General features: G+C 39.5%; 2 protein-coding genes across 8 annotated transcripts in view; both read left to right on the plus strand.

The window, feature by feature from the left end:
- Positions 1–13946, plus strand: part of LOC103614740 (golgin subfamily A member 4-like) — a 42824-nt gene that overhangs the window by 12371 nt on the left and 16507 nt on the right. For all 7 annotated transcript variants that reach the window (XM_017733024.1, XM_017733026.1, XM_017733025.1 and 4 more), the window contains exons 17-18: positions 384–392; positions 7828–7840. In XM_017733024.1, the coding sequence (XP_017588513.1) occupies positions 384–392; positions 7828–7840 (22 nt within the window). The remainder of the gene's footprint in view (positions 1–383; positions 393–7827; positions 7841–13946) is intronic.
- LOC108446434 (golgin subfamily B member 1-like) overlaps positions 6–13946 on the plus strand; it is a 19348-nt gene continuing 5407 nt past the window's right edge. The window contains exons 1-7 of the mRNA XM_017733023.1: positions 6–10; positions 1200–1309; positions 1576–1744; positions 2098–2202; positions 2475–13187; positions 13562–13713; positions 13793–13946. The exon at positions 13793–13946 is cut by the window's right edge and continues 1 nt beyond it. Of these exons, the coding sequence (XP_017588512.1) occupies positions 1251–1309; positions 1576–1744; positions 2098–2202; positions 2475–13187; positions 13562–13713; positions 13793–13946 (11352 nt within the window). The 5' untranslated portion in view covers positions 6–10; positions 1200–1250. The remainder of the gene's footprint in view (positions 11–1199; positions 1310–1575; positions 1745–2097; positions 2203–2474; positions 13188–13561; positions 13714–13792) is intronic.

Below are 13946 nucleotides of genomic sequence, written 5' to 3' on the forward strand. Positions count from 1 at the left end.
GGCTCTCCAGGTGAGCTTTGGAGCTGTGTAAACCTGATGATACAACAGAATCATTCTCAGTTTATGTTCTTTCTATCGTAGCCTACAGTAAGCCAAAACCATCAATTTGCAGCTGACAAAAAATGGCGGCAGCTCAATTTACACTCACTAATTCTGTTGTCAGAGAGTGTGCACATCCTATATTATGCTTTGAGGTGGAAGCCTGTTGCTTTTGTTCAGCACGTGGAGAATCACGATTAGGATTAAGCTTTATTTGAGTTAGAAACATAGTAAAAGACAACATGATTTTCATAATTCTTTGTGGAGGTCGTTGCCAGAAGGTCCAGAATTAGGTTTTGGTTACGTCTGGCTTAAGTCTCCCTCTTCTTACATCCCTCGGGTTTTTTTTCTGGGTATGTGTATATTTAATATTTCTCATATATATATATATCTATATATATCTGCTCATTTATAAAAAAGAAATTCTGTATAGGAAAAATGATTAATAATTTTTTATATATATATACACACATGCAATCTGAACTATTCTATTAGCTAGACATATATTTATATTTTAAAACCATTCCATGAAGGCCCCACAAAGAGCAGTCAAGTTCTTTTCAAAGGAAAAATTATTTTTAGTATTTCCTGACAGACAAATTACTGTGATAATTCGTGAATTGTATTTTCACTAAGTGACACAACTGATCATGTGCTCAAACTCTTGGTGCATTACTCTTAGTTCTTTATCTGTTAAATTGCATAAGTGTAAAAAAAGAATGACTGGTTTTAAGATGAGAGACAAGCTTACGTTAATTATTGAGACTCTTGTAACAAAGCCTTTCAATACAGGTAACGTTTGGTGTAGAGGAAGAAGGGCAGCTATTGAGGGCGGTGCAGGTGTGTTCTGCCTCCTCCAAAATGCCACCTTCTTTTCATGAATGGTGACAAGTTTGCCATGTTTGTCCTACTTGCTGTTGATTCTGGATGTGTTTTGCTTTTGGTTTTTGGTTGCTGTTGTACAACTTTTTTTCTTTTTTCTTTTTTTTTTTTTGTGGTTTTATTTTTGAGTTGGTGCAGTGGTTCTGACTAGAGTAGGAGATCTGTACTGTGTTTAAAAACCCCAAAAAGCTGTGTGAACGAAGCTTGCTTCCTTTCTTCTCCAGTTCTCTCGTGCTTCTCTGAGTGTGATAATGCTCTTTATCATTGCTTTGTTGCAGAATGAAAATGAACGTTTGCAAACACAACTCACCCAACTGCGAAACCAACAAATGCGAGATGTGGAAAAGCATCAAATTCTGATCTCTGGCTTGAATGAGCAGCTTAAAGGGTAAAATGAAGGTTCTTTACAACTCCACACACCGCTGGCTTTCTTTGCTTTAAACTACAACTTCTAATGAGGAGTATAATCTCTTAAAACACTTGAAAAGACAATTAATTGACTCATGTTTCTGTTTGCAGTTGTGTTATTTTTATACTTGGAAGTTTAAGTGGAAAGTGTAAAAATAGTGATTCTCTTAGTTTGGGGCTAGTAAGTTTAGGAAACGTAACGCAAGCTTTGTTTTCAAAATGTCTAAATCTATATTTTCTTCTTAGATTAAGTGACAGAAATAGTTTCCTTGAAAACTCACTTGGAGAAAGAGAACAAAAACTGGTGAGCACGACAGAAAAGCTGGAACAAATTGAAACTTTGAGGAAACTGCTTCAAGAAAAGGATGTTTTGAACAAAGAGCTTGGTGAAAAGTTTGTGCATGCTGAGCAGAAAGTAAGTTAAACTTACAGTTAGTATTTCACTTGTTAGAACTGATGAGCTTTAACCATAACTTTCTATTTGTGTCCCAGCAGAAATACTGCTGTTTTCCCAGTCTGAAAGTTTTTGCTCAGTCTTTACAGTTTTGTTCATTTAATTGCTTTGCGTTAAGTTTGGTGTAAGGAGTTCTTAGACCCAACACAGCTTTACATGAATGTATTTACATTTTATTGGAGTGGTAAGTTATTGTTTATTAATTTGAAAGTATAAACTTCACTGTTGTGTAAAGTCTATATTATCACTTGTAACAGCACAATTTTAATAGAATTCTATGTATTTCTATCACATGAACTTCTACTTTTAATAAGCTGAATGAAGCCTTAAAGAAATGCAGTGTGTATGAAGTGGAGAATGTTGAGCAGAAAACAGCCATCAGTGATCTCACAGAAAGAGTTGCTACACTGAAAGAAAAGGTAATTTATAAAAATAATGTAAGAGAAGGAATTTTATGTTCATTTTTCGTGGCCCATTTAAATGTCAGCAAAAGCGACAGCATGAGCTACTTTAAATTTCATACACTGAGCTTTTTGTTTGCTAAAAGAATCTAAAGAAGAACATCTTGTGACTTTACATTGGGTGCAGGCTGATTACCTTAAATGCTTGTTCTGCGTGTGGGGTGTAACTTCTGTTCTCCCTCTAACAGGTGTTCGGAGTGTTCTCATAACATTATTTTTTTGCTGTTTAGACTTTGAAACAAGACAGTGTGGTGGAGTCCATGCAGCTGGACCTGGACCAGACAAATGAAGAGCTTGACAAATTGAATTCAAGCCATTTGGAGGAGAGGTCTCAACTCATTCAAGATCTGCAGAAACGTGAAAGAGAAATCGATAATCTGAAAGAAGCACTGGCAGAGAAAGACAGGGAGATGTCTGTCCTGTCTCTGAGCATGACAGAATATTCTGAGCAGGTTATGATCCTGAAGCATCAAGTGCAGTGCAAAGAGGAGGAGATGCGAGGTTTGGAAGAGGCTTTATCAAAGGCTGAAAGGGAAATGCACTTGCTGAAGGAAGTACAGACAGCTGATGTGAGAGATGCCAGCATGAAGATCTCTGCCCTTTCTGACCAGAGTAACACCATGCGACTGGAGCTGGAGAGAGTTAGAGCTGAGAATGAAGCTAAAACCAAAGAAAACGAGGAATTAATAAGGCAGAGTGCGGAGAACAGCATGACAATTAAGGATCTCCGCTCCGAAATCAAGGCCAACAACGTCGCGTACCATAACAAGCTTGCGGAGTGTGAGTCACAAATTACTCTGCTGAAAGAGCAAATTGCTAAATCATCTGAAAAGCTGCAAGAAACAGAGGATAAACAAAGAAAAGAAACGGAATATTTGAAATCTCAGCTTGAGGAAAACAGTGCTCTGAAGGAAAAATGGAACAATTTGCTTAAAGAGAAAGAGAGCAAAGCACAGACACTGGAAAATGAGTTAAAGTCAATTAAAGATTCATACAACAAGCTGGTTTTGGAAAATACTAAAAAAGATGAAGAGTTGGCTGAGTTATCCAGGAGGCTTACAGAACATACTGACCATGGGGAAACAGCTAAAAAGGAATTGCAAGAGAAACAAGAGCTCATTAATTCATTAGAGCAGAAACTTGGGGCTTTGGAGAAGCAAAATGAAGAGACTAAACTTAAATTAACTGGGGATCTGAAAGCCAAAGAGACATGTTGCAAAGATCTTAATGACCAATTAAATGAAATGCATAAACAAATTAAAAAACTGGAGATAGAGACACAGGAGAAAGCTTCAGCTAATAACCAATTGCAGGCAGATCTTGAAGGGAAACAAGAAAAATTGGCAGAGCAAGTAAAAGCAAATGAACATCTGAAAAACAGTATAGGTACAATGGAAAAAGAGAAGGAGCAGCTAATCAGAGAAAATGAGAATTTGTCCAAACTCCTGGATGTAAAAGAGTGTGAGTTGTTAAAGAAAACCCAGGCTGTGGCAGAATTAGAGAATAAGTTATCTGTTAGTACTGCTGAGTACGAAAAAACTCTTTCAGTACTAAATTGTGATAAAAACACGCTGGCAAAAGAGATTGAACAACTCTCAGCAGTTGCCAAGCAAAAGGAAAGTTCAGTTGCAGAACAGCTGGGGGAGAAAACAAAGGAATGTAATATGCTGGCTGAGCAGTTGTCTGAAAGCAAGGAACAGACCCAACAGTTGCATGAACAAGTGCAATCACTGCTCATTCAGCTGCAGGAGATTAGAGATGAAGAAATAAAGAAAGAAGAATTGTTAAATAATAAATTATCTGAATGCAGTGGTCTAATCCAAGAACTCAGCCATAGTAAGGAAAAGAATTTACTCCTGCAGGAACAAATTCAAAGCATAACTTTGGATTTTGAAACTGCAAGCAGGTCTCTAGAAGAGAAAAATCTTCAAAATGATTCATTATATAAGGAAATGGAAGAGAGTAAGCTTTGTGTTGTAGAGTTGCAGGATGAAATAAAAAATCTTAAAGATGAAAAAACTAAATTATCTCAGTTGGTAGAGGAAAGAGACCTGGCTGTGAAAAGTCAGGGTTTAGAACTTGAGAAGTTTCAGAGGCAAATTTTTGAAAAAATGGAAGAAAATACAGCGTTAAAGAATCAGCTACAGCTGTTAAACAAAGAAGTGGAGGTGCTTAGGCATGAAAAGGAGGACTTTTCAAGCTTATTGAGTGAGAAGTCACATGAATGTGAATGTCTCCAGTCTGAAATTACTTCAGCAAGGCACCAGGCACAAGCAGCAGCTCTAGAAAATGAAAAATTGAAAGCAGACATGGAGACAGTTAATGTTACAGTAACGAAAAAGTCAGAGGAAGTAGCTGCTTTAACTTCACACCTGTCTCAACAAAGTCATAATATTTTAGATTTGAAGGACCAAATTGACAGCCTGTTGATGGAGAAAGAAAACTTAAAAATTGGCTTTGAGGAAAAAGAAACTCTCCTTTCTGAAAAGGAGGCTTTGATTCAGGAAATGAAAGATAAAGTGGCAGGAGAAGGGCAGTATGTGGAAATCATTTCAGATCTGCGAAACCAAGTACAAGCCCTGAGTATTGAAACTGATGAGTATAGACACACAATGAAGGAAAAAGAAAATGAATTTAAGAGGCAAGCCCAAGAATTAAAGTTATTAAAAGATAAATCTGAAGAGTCTGATGTACTTAGGGTTCAACTGTCTGAGAATATGGAGGTTATTTCTGACCTTCAAAGTCAGCTTAAAAACTTGACAGAGCAGTCGTCCCAGTTGAATGATTCAATTGTACAGAAAGATGCATCTTTAAAACAAAAGGTAGATGAATACATCAGTATAAAAGCACAGCTTTCTGAGGTACAGGATTCCTGTGTTGTACAGGAGAAACAGTTACAGCTTTTAGCCTCTGAAGCAGAACAGTTAAAAGTACTTGTTTCAGAAAAAGAATCAGCCATCAACACTATTTCAGCATTCAGTGAGAGTTTAAAGATGCAACTTCAAGAGAAAGAGACTGAGTGTGGTGTCTTAAAGAAACAGATGGTGGAGCTGGAGGAAATGAAGGAGAACTTCCAAAAAGAAATAGAGCATCAGAAGAATGTAATAATTGAGATGGACCAGTCCTTATCAGAAAAGGAATCATCTCTTACAGAAAATGAAAATCTGCTTGAAACTCTGAAGGAGAAAGCAAGGAAAGATGAAGAGAAGACACATTTAATTTCTCAGCTCCAAAGTCAGGTCCATGAACTAACACAAGAACTACAAAACTCTAAAGAGCTAGTCCATGAGAAAGAAAATGCCTTTCTATCTCTCCAGGAGAAAATTGAAGCACAGTATGAGCTGAGAACTCAGTTGAACGTGGCTCTTGGGCAAAAAGAAGAAGTTATTGCAGGACTGCTTAATTCGTTAAAGGAGAAAGATGCCAGTGTACAGTTGGCAGAGAGCAGTGTTAGTGCTCTTTCTAGTGAGACTGACATTCTCAGATCCAAATTAGAGGAAAGCCGAACAGCCATGAAAACCCTTACTGAGGAATTTCAGGAAAGGAATGAGAAGCTTGATAATCATCAGAAAAAAATTGATTCTTTGACTGTTGAACTTGACTCTCTTAAAAATGAGCACCAAAGAGCACTAGACCAAATAAATACCCGGGAACAAGAACTACAGCAGAAAGACTTGGCTGTGGAGTCTCTGCGTGTGACGTGCACTGAACAGGCAGAGAAATTGGAATGTTTGCAGTTGGAGTTAAACAACATAAATTCCAAATCATCTCAGGACTGCCATGACAACGTGCTTTTAATAAACAGTCTGCAGTGTCAGGTGGAGTCTTTAGAGAAAGAAAAAAACCTATTGCAAGATGATGTTGGTAAACTGATGGCTGAAAACACGCAACTTACTGCATCTCAGGCTGATTTGCAAAAGAAATTGGAAGAGCTCCGGGAAATCCATGAAAAACTAGAAACCAGTGAGAATTACTCAAGGATGCAGATAGATGCTGTCAAACTGCAGATGAAGACTGAAAAAGAGAAGTTACAGATGCAGGTTAGTGTGAAGGGTGAAGAACTTTCTAAATTAGAATTTAAGTGTCAAACTCTAGAACAAAGCCTTCTTGAGTCAGAAAACAAATGGGTGACAGAACTTGATAGGGCAAATTCACAAAATAATGATCTTACTGAGCAATTGAGCAGTTTAGAAAGTGAAATGAAATCAAAAGATAGCAAAATCCACTCTTTGCAGCAAGAGCTGGATCTTACAAAAGAGAAATTAACTCAGAGCTTATCCCCATTACTTAGTAGCAGGCTTTTATGTAAAGGAAAGAAGGCACAGACTTCAGATTCTGAACTGCAGCCAACCGATATTAAAACTCAGTTGGAAAAATTCTCCACTCTGGTAACTGCTATTCTGAGCAAAGAAACAGAAGGAGAACATTTGCAACTGGTGCTTTTAGAAAAACAGAAAGAAATAGACACCATGAAAGGTGAATTAAGAAGTATGGAGTCGCTTGAGAAGCAGACAGAGGTGCTGCAGAGTGACATGGAAAAAATGAAGGGCAAATACACATCTGAAATTGAATGTCTGTCAAAAGAAGTGGTCTCACTCAAGGAAATATTAGGCAAACAACAGTCTCTCCTGAAAGAAAGGGAGGAGTCTTTGGCAGAAATAAATAAGCAGGTGGAATTTCTTCAAGACAGCATGAATAACTCAGAAGAAATGGTAAGAACTAGTCAAGAAAAGCTGCAGGCTGAAGGTAAAAAAGTAGCAAGTCTCCTTGAAGAAATGGGGGAAAAAGATCAGCTCATCAAAAACTTAACTTCCCAGGTCAATCAGCAGAAGGATTTAATTTCTGGTCTAAGCCAGCAACTGAAAGAAAAAGACTGTTCTGTTACCCAGGTCATGGAATCATTGTCTAATGAAATGCTGAATTTTTCGGAAGAGAGAAATACATTAAATGCCAAACTGCAAGACCTTGAAGCTGTTCATAATAGTTCAGTGGCAGAGCTAAACCGAGTATTGCGGGAACTTGGGGATTGTAAGAAAGAACTGCAACATAACCAGATTATGTTAAGCAGCAGAGAAGCTGAATTTAAAGGTTTAATGAACGAGAAAGAGGAGATGAAGTGTAATCTTGAGAAAATGGGCAAGGAAAAGGAGAATCTGAAGAAGAAACTCCAAGCAGCATTGATAGTAAGAAGAGATCTAATGCAAAAAGTTGGGAAATTAGAAAAGAGTGGACAGGAAGAAATAGAAAAAGAGCAAAAAAAAGCAGAGGAGCTGTTGAAGCAAGTTAATGAGTTAAGAGACAAGCTGAAACTAATTGAAGGACAAAATAATGATTTTGAGTCTCATCTTGGAACTTTGAAGCAACAACTTGTAGAAAAAGATGCCAAGATAAGTGATTTGACCAAAACTTTATCTTCAAGAGCATCCTATTTAGAGGAACTTCAGCACAGTATCGCAGAGCTAAATGATGTCATAGCTGAAAAACAAAGTATTTGTGAGCAGAACCTAAAATCTTTAGGGGAAAAGGACTGTATGCTTGCTCATCTGCAGTCTGTGCTTGATGAAAAAGCAAGGGCGTATCAAGAGGAGCATTCTCAGTTGCTCTTGACTCTTGAAGAGGTGAAGTCTGAACTTAAAAAGAAGGAAGAATTGTTGAAAAATTCCAGTTTAGAAGAGCCTGGTTCAGGTGCTGGAGACAGGAATGAGTGTCTGAATCCCAACAATGTTAATGCCATGAATCAGTTACAGAAAGAAAAAGAAGCTTTACAGAGGGAGCTTTTGGTCATGAAAGAAGATACCAAAAAATTCCAGCAGGAAAGGGAAGAGCACATGAAACTGGCGGCAGATTTTGATGAACAAAAAACCGACCTTGAACAGCTCAGGCAAGAACATAAAGCACTCTGGGAAGTTCTCCAAACAAAACGTAAAGAGCTGGGCTTTAACCTGTTAGAAGGGAAGGAGCTGGCTCCAACCAAGGCACCGCTGGGAGAACAAGCTGCCCTAAGGAATTTGGAATCAGACAAACCAAGAAACAAGGCTGAGGTTGCATCCTTGAAAGAGTCAGAAAACATGTTCACTTCAGTGCCAAGTGAAGACACTGAGCTAAAAGAACTAAGAAGTGATTATGCAAAACTTCAGGAGGAAACAGAGATGTTAAGGAAAGAGTTGAGAAAAATACTGGTTGAATTTGGTGATGATAAAGAAGAAACAATCAGTTTAAAGTCTTTGAGCCAGCAGGAGCAATTTCAGGGCAGCTTGTTGGAGGGCATAAAGCACCTACAGAAAAAGCTGAAAGCACACGAGACTGAAACCGTAGAGCTCAAGGCAATGCTTGAACATGTGAATAATGAGAAAAAAGCACTTATTAAAAAAAGTGAAGAGGATTACAGGATGAGCCAGGAGGAACTGCAGAGGTCAAGAATTGAAGCTAAGCAGGAGGTTGCAGAAAAGAATGAGGAAATAGAAGCACTGAGATGTTCACTTACGGATTTAAAAGATAAACTCGGTCTGGAAAAGGAGTTACTAAACAAAGCCGTAAAGGAGGCCCAGGAAGAAGCTCACCGTTACAAAACAGCATTTGAAGACCTGAAGAGTGAAAAAGAGGAACTTCTCAGCTCTTTGGAAAAGTCCAATTTGGAACTAGTTAACATGAAAAAGGAGGTAGAACATTTCAGTGAAGAAAACAAAAATCTTGTGGCAGAGCTGTGTGTGCTGCATGATAAGGCTGAGATGAGTAAACCTGTGGTGTCCAGCAAAGAGCTTAAGGAAGAAAATGGGACTGAAAAGGAGTTAGGAGAGGTTGGTTCAGAAAGTAATTGCCATCGAGGGAATTCTGAAGGAAAAGTCACAGCTTTTCAGCTGTCAGAGACTGATTGCTCTGGGAAAACTAAACTGAGAGAAGCAACAGAATGTGAAATCCAGAAACAAATGCAAACAATGGAAGAGCCACTGGCAAAACCTGCAAATGGAAATGATTCCAAAGCCCAAGAGCAAAGAGCTGTAACCGAAGAGAAATCCAGAGAGCGCCTCCAGAGGAAATTACAGGCGGCTTTAATATCGCGTAAAGAAGCCCTGAGAGAAAATAAGTGTCTAAAGGAACAGATTGATCAGCTGGTGTTGGAAAGAGAAGAACTGGTGAACAAGACAAGAATGCTGGAGCACTTGCTAGAGCTTGGCCAAGAAAAGCAGAGTTCAAGTGCTGTGGCTCCCTTGTCCGGAGAGGAGAGCCTTGCTTCGGAAAATGCGAGGCTGCTGACCGAAAATGAAAACCTCACTGCGGCGTGTGAAAGTCTGAAATCCACCATGGAGTCCATAGTTCAGGAAAAAGAGGCCTTTTCTTTCCAATTAAATACCTTAAAAGATTCTCAGACAGTTGAATTGACAGGCTGGAAGGCTAAACATAGCGAATTAAAGCAGGAGTATGAATCGCTTCTTCAGGCGTACGAGAATATCAGTAGTAAAGTGGCAGATATGAGGCAAGTCATTGATCTCAGTAGGAAGGAGAAGCAAGAGGCTGTTCAAAGACTCAGGGAAGGACAGTCTGAGAAGGAGGCTCTGGAGAAACATTTACAAAATCTCCTTGATGAAAATGAGGTTGTTAAGAACCAGCTGAAGCAGCTCAGTGAATCCAAGAAAATGGAGGTTGAGGAGTTACAGAGCAAAGCAGAAAGGCAGATCCGTGAGCAGGAGGCCAGGATGCAGGAACACCAGGATCATCTGCATGAGCTCACTGAACAGAACCATCAGCTGATGGAGGAGAACGAGCAGCTGAAACAAACTTCTGAAAACCTAAAGCAGGCTTTAGAGAAAATTCAGAATGAGAATGATGTCCTTCATAATAACATCACTGTAACTAAAGCAGCCTTGGGAGAGCTGCAGGTTCAAATGGAAGTCTACCAAAATGATACACAGTCTAAAATCAGTGATGCATTATGTGAGAATGAATCACTGTCAAAGGACATTATTGTGTTAAAGGATAAACTTGCTGAAAAAGAACAAGCTGTGCTTGTCCTAGAACAAGAAAGAAAGTTTATTTCAGAAAAAGCACAAGAAACTGAGAAATCTTTGCTCCACAAAACTCATTGTCTAACAAAGCTGGACATGGAATGTAAAAGTCTAACACAAGAAATTGTTAGTCTAAATGAAAAAGTTAAGATTTTGGAGGATGACAAATGTCTGTTACAGGAAGAATTAGAAAATGTACAAGAAAGTTCTTACAAAGTAAAGAATGAGAGAGAATTTCTTGAGACAGAATTGCTTAATCATGTTAAAAAAGTTGATCATCTTACTGATAGGATGAAATCAGCACAGGTGCAGAATAACTTGCTGTTACAGCAGCTGGAAGAGTTAAAGGCAGAAAAATGCGACGTGGTTAGAGAAAAGGAAGAGCAGCAGCTCCATCTTGTAAAGATGTTTGAGGAGAAGGTGAAAAGTGCTCAGAGGGATAATAATGGGACTAAAACCAAAACAAAAGAATTGCAAGAACTCTTAAAGGAGAAACAGCAGGAGATCAACCAATTGCAAAAGGATTCTATAAGGTTCCAGGAGCTGATCCTGGATTTGGAAAGATCTGTGAAATTGTCACAGTCAAAAAATGAAAAATTCGAAAAGGACTTAAGTAATGCATCAGAAAAGCTAGCAAAATCAAATGATGAAATAGTTCATCTCAAGGGAAAGCTTTCTGCACAGCTGAACCTGTTGGACCAGTCAAAGAGGGAAGTGGACAGGCTTAAAGAAGAGAATCTCAACTGGAGGAAAGAACTTCAGAAGAAAGGAGAGGAACTGCAGCTTCAAAAGAGAGGATATGAGAGAGAATTGGAATTTCATCTCCAGCAGCTGAAATTGCTTCACAAAAGTGAACTTTCGAACCTGGATGAAAAACATGGTGCCCTTGAGAGAGAAAAAGATCGGGCGATGAGTGAGGTTCAGGGTTTGCAAGAGGAAGTCAGCACAAAGGACTCTCAGAACAAGCAGCTGCAGGCAGATCTGAACGCAGCTCTGGCACGATTGGCTGCTTTCACAAAGTGCATGTCCTCCCTTCAGGATGACAGGGACAGGGTCATCACTGAGATGAAAACCTGGGAAATGCAGTTCAAAGAGGCCATCCAAAACAAGGAGAAACAGCTGGAAGACAGTAGCAAAAGAATAGCAGCCTTGCAAGATGAATTGAAAGATAAAATGACTCAGATTCAAGAATTAAATATCAAATATTCTGTGGTAGAGGAAACAAAGGATGAACTGTATTTGAGGCAAAAGTCTGTTGATATGCAGCGCTATGAAGAGCTCTGCAGGATAAAGGAAGAAAATACCTTCTTTTTTAACAGACAGCAAGAGCTGGAGAGTGTTCTTCAGTCCAAAGAAGAAGCTTTGCAGGCACTCCTGAAAGAAAATAATTCTCTTAATCATCTCATAGAGAATAGTAAAAGTGCAGGAAGAGAGATAAAAGCTCTGGAAAGTAATTTTACAAGACAGGAGCAAGAATTGCAAGAGCTTCTAGCAGAGAAGGAAAAAATGAATGCTGAATTGCAAAAGCAGATGACCATTTCTGAGCAAATGAAGATCATGCTAAATAATAAAGACAAAGAAATTTCCTTACTTATTTCTTCAAAAGGGGATGAAATTTCGGACTATCTGATTCAGGTACAGACTCAACATAGGAATCAGATGAAAGAGTATGAACTTCAGGTGAGGTCTTTGCAGATGGAGAGACAAGCAGCTGAGGAGTCCCGTCAGAGGCTGGAAAACGAGCTGAGAAATCTCCAGGTGAAAGCAGAAAAAGCAGGACAGGATAAGGCTGCGATTGCCAGTGAAATAGATGCCTTTAAAAAATCCATGTCATCTCTCCAGAACGACCGGGATGATCTTTTTACCAGATACAAGGAGCTGGAACATCTTCACCAGGATGTCTTAAAACAGAGGGACAGTCTTCTCATTGGCAGTGCGAGTGAGACTAATGCTTTGAAACAGGAATTAAGGGTCCTTCTCAACAGGATAGATGATCTGCATTCTGAAAATGCAATGCTGAGTGCACAGCTCATAAAATACAGGGAGGATCTTAACCAGGTTTTGTCTCTGAAAGACCATCAGCTGAAGGACTTACTTAAGCAGAAATTGGATTGTATTAAAAGCCTTGAGCATGAAAAGTACGATCTTCAAAAACAAATAAAAGAGATGCAGCTCTCCAGTGAACTGCAGAAGGGGGCTGCCGTGGCTTTGGAACATGAGAATAAAAAATTGGCATCTAAAGTAAGTGATTTAGAATCTCTAATTGCATCACTAAACAAAGAGAAACTCGTTTCTGAATCTGGAGAGAAGCTGCTAAGTAGTGAGAGTATTCAGAAAAAAGAATCAAATGAGCAGCATGGAGGAAAGCTTCAGAAAAAGGTTCAGGAACTCCAGAAATCCAGAGGCAGAAGTGCAGATGAGGAATGCAGTGGGACTCTTTCGACACTTGAGGATGGAAATAAACCTGATGCTTCTGCAGAGAAGATGCTGCTCGAAGTTCAGTCTCAAAACAGTGAGTTGAGATCCCAAAATGAGGCCTTTGGGAAAGCAATGACTGCTCTGCAGAACGACAGAGATCGGATCATAGAGGACTTTAAAGTTCTTGAGAGCAAATACACCTCTGAGCTCAGGAGTGAAAGAAAAAAAGGAGATGAACTTGCAGCTGAATTGGAGGGGTTTAAATCCCATCTCATGAGTATCCTCAAAGAAAACTCTCTTCTGCACGGGGCTGTCCTTGATGCTGCAGATGAGGTTACCCTTGCTCAGGTGGCTGATGACGTTGGAAGTGTCTGTAGGACTTTAGTCAGTCGGGAGCTGGAGGTGAGCAGGCTCTCAGCCCAGTGTGGCAGTCATGTCCAGCAGATTGAAGCGTTTGCCAAGGCTATGGCCAGTCTCCAGGATGACCGAGACAAATTGCTGCAGGAGCTCAGCCATCAGAAGGTAACTTCTGAAGCCAAGCAGGGCACAGCTTCATTTCCCATTGATTGCAGCAGCATCAATGAGAGAAATTCTTGTAAAAGTAGTTTGGATGTGCCTCAGAACAATGGGGAAACTTGGGTAAGTTGTAATTAGCCACATGGCTCTCTAATTTTACTCTTCGTGCAGAGAATGCTCAGACACATGATGGGTTCTGGAGTTTAACTTTGTGAGAGTGCTGAGATAGCACGGTGTGCCCAGGGAAAAGGTGTGTTTACAGTTTGGGGAGTTAAGGTAAATGGGGAAAAACCTTATTCTGTAATTAGAATTTTAGCACTAATCAAACTTCACCCATCTACTTTTCATTCCAGTTCACTAATGGTGTTTATTAAAACTAGGCTAAAGAAGGAGCCAGCCTTGCAGCTGTTGAAATATCCAAACTGAAGGCCAAGGTTGATGATTTGGAGAAGGCTTTGCATCAGACAAAAGCCTTCCAGGCAGAAACCGAGAGAGAGATCACATCGTACCAGAACGAGTTGGCTGGACTAAGGTATAACAGTACAGCTTTATCCTCTTCATTGATTTGTAGAGAATATATAATTGCTTAATGTCTGATGTTTTATGTTCAGAATGGAAAAAAACCTCCTCCTCTCCGAGTCCCAGGCACTGAGAAATCAGTGTCAGATCACAGTGGCTGAGAAAGACCGGCAGATTGCAGAGCTCCAGAGGCTGCAGCAGGACGTGATTGGGAAGAAGGCCCTCCCTGCTGGCAGCAGTTATGCA

Source organism: Corvus brachyrhynchos, unplaced genomic scaffold (assembly GCF_000691975.1).
Source record: "Corvus brachyrhynchos isolate BGI_N302 unplaced genomic scaffold, ASM69197v1 scaffold315, whole genome shotgun sequence".
Taxonomy (NCBI): Eukaryota; Metazoa; Chordata; class Aves; order Passeriformes; family Corvidae; genus Corvus; species Corvus brachyrhynchos.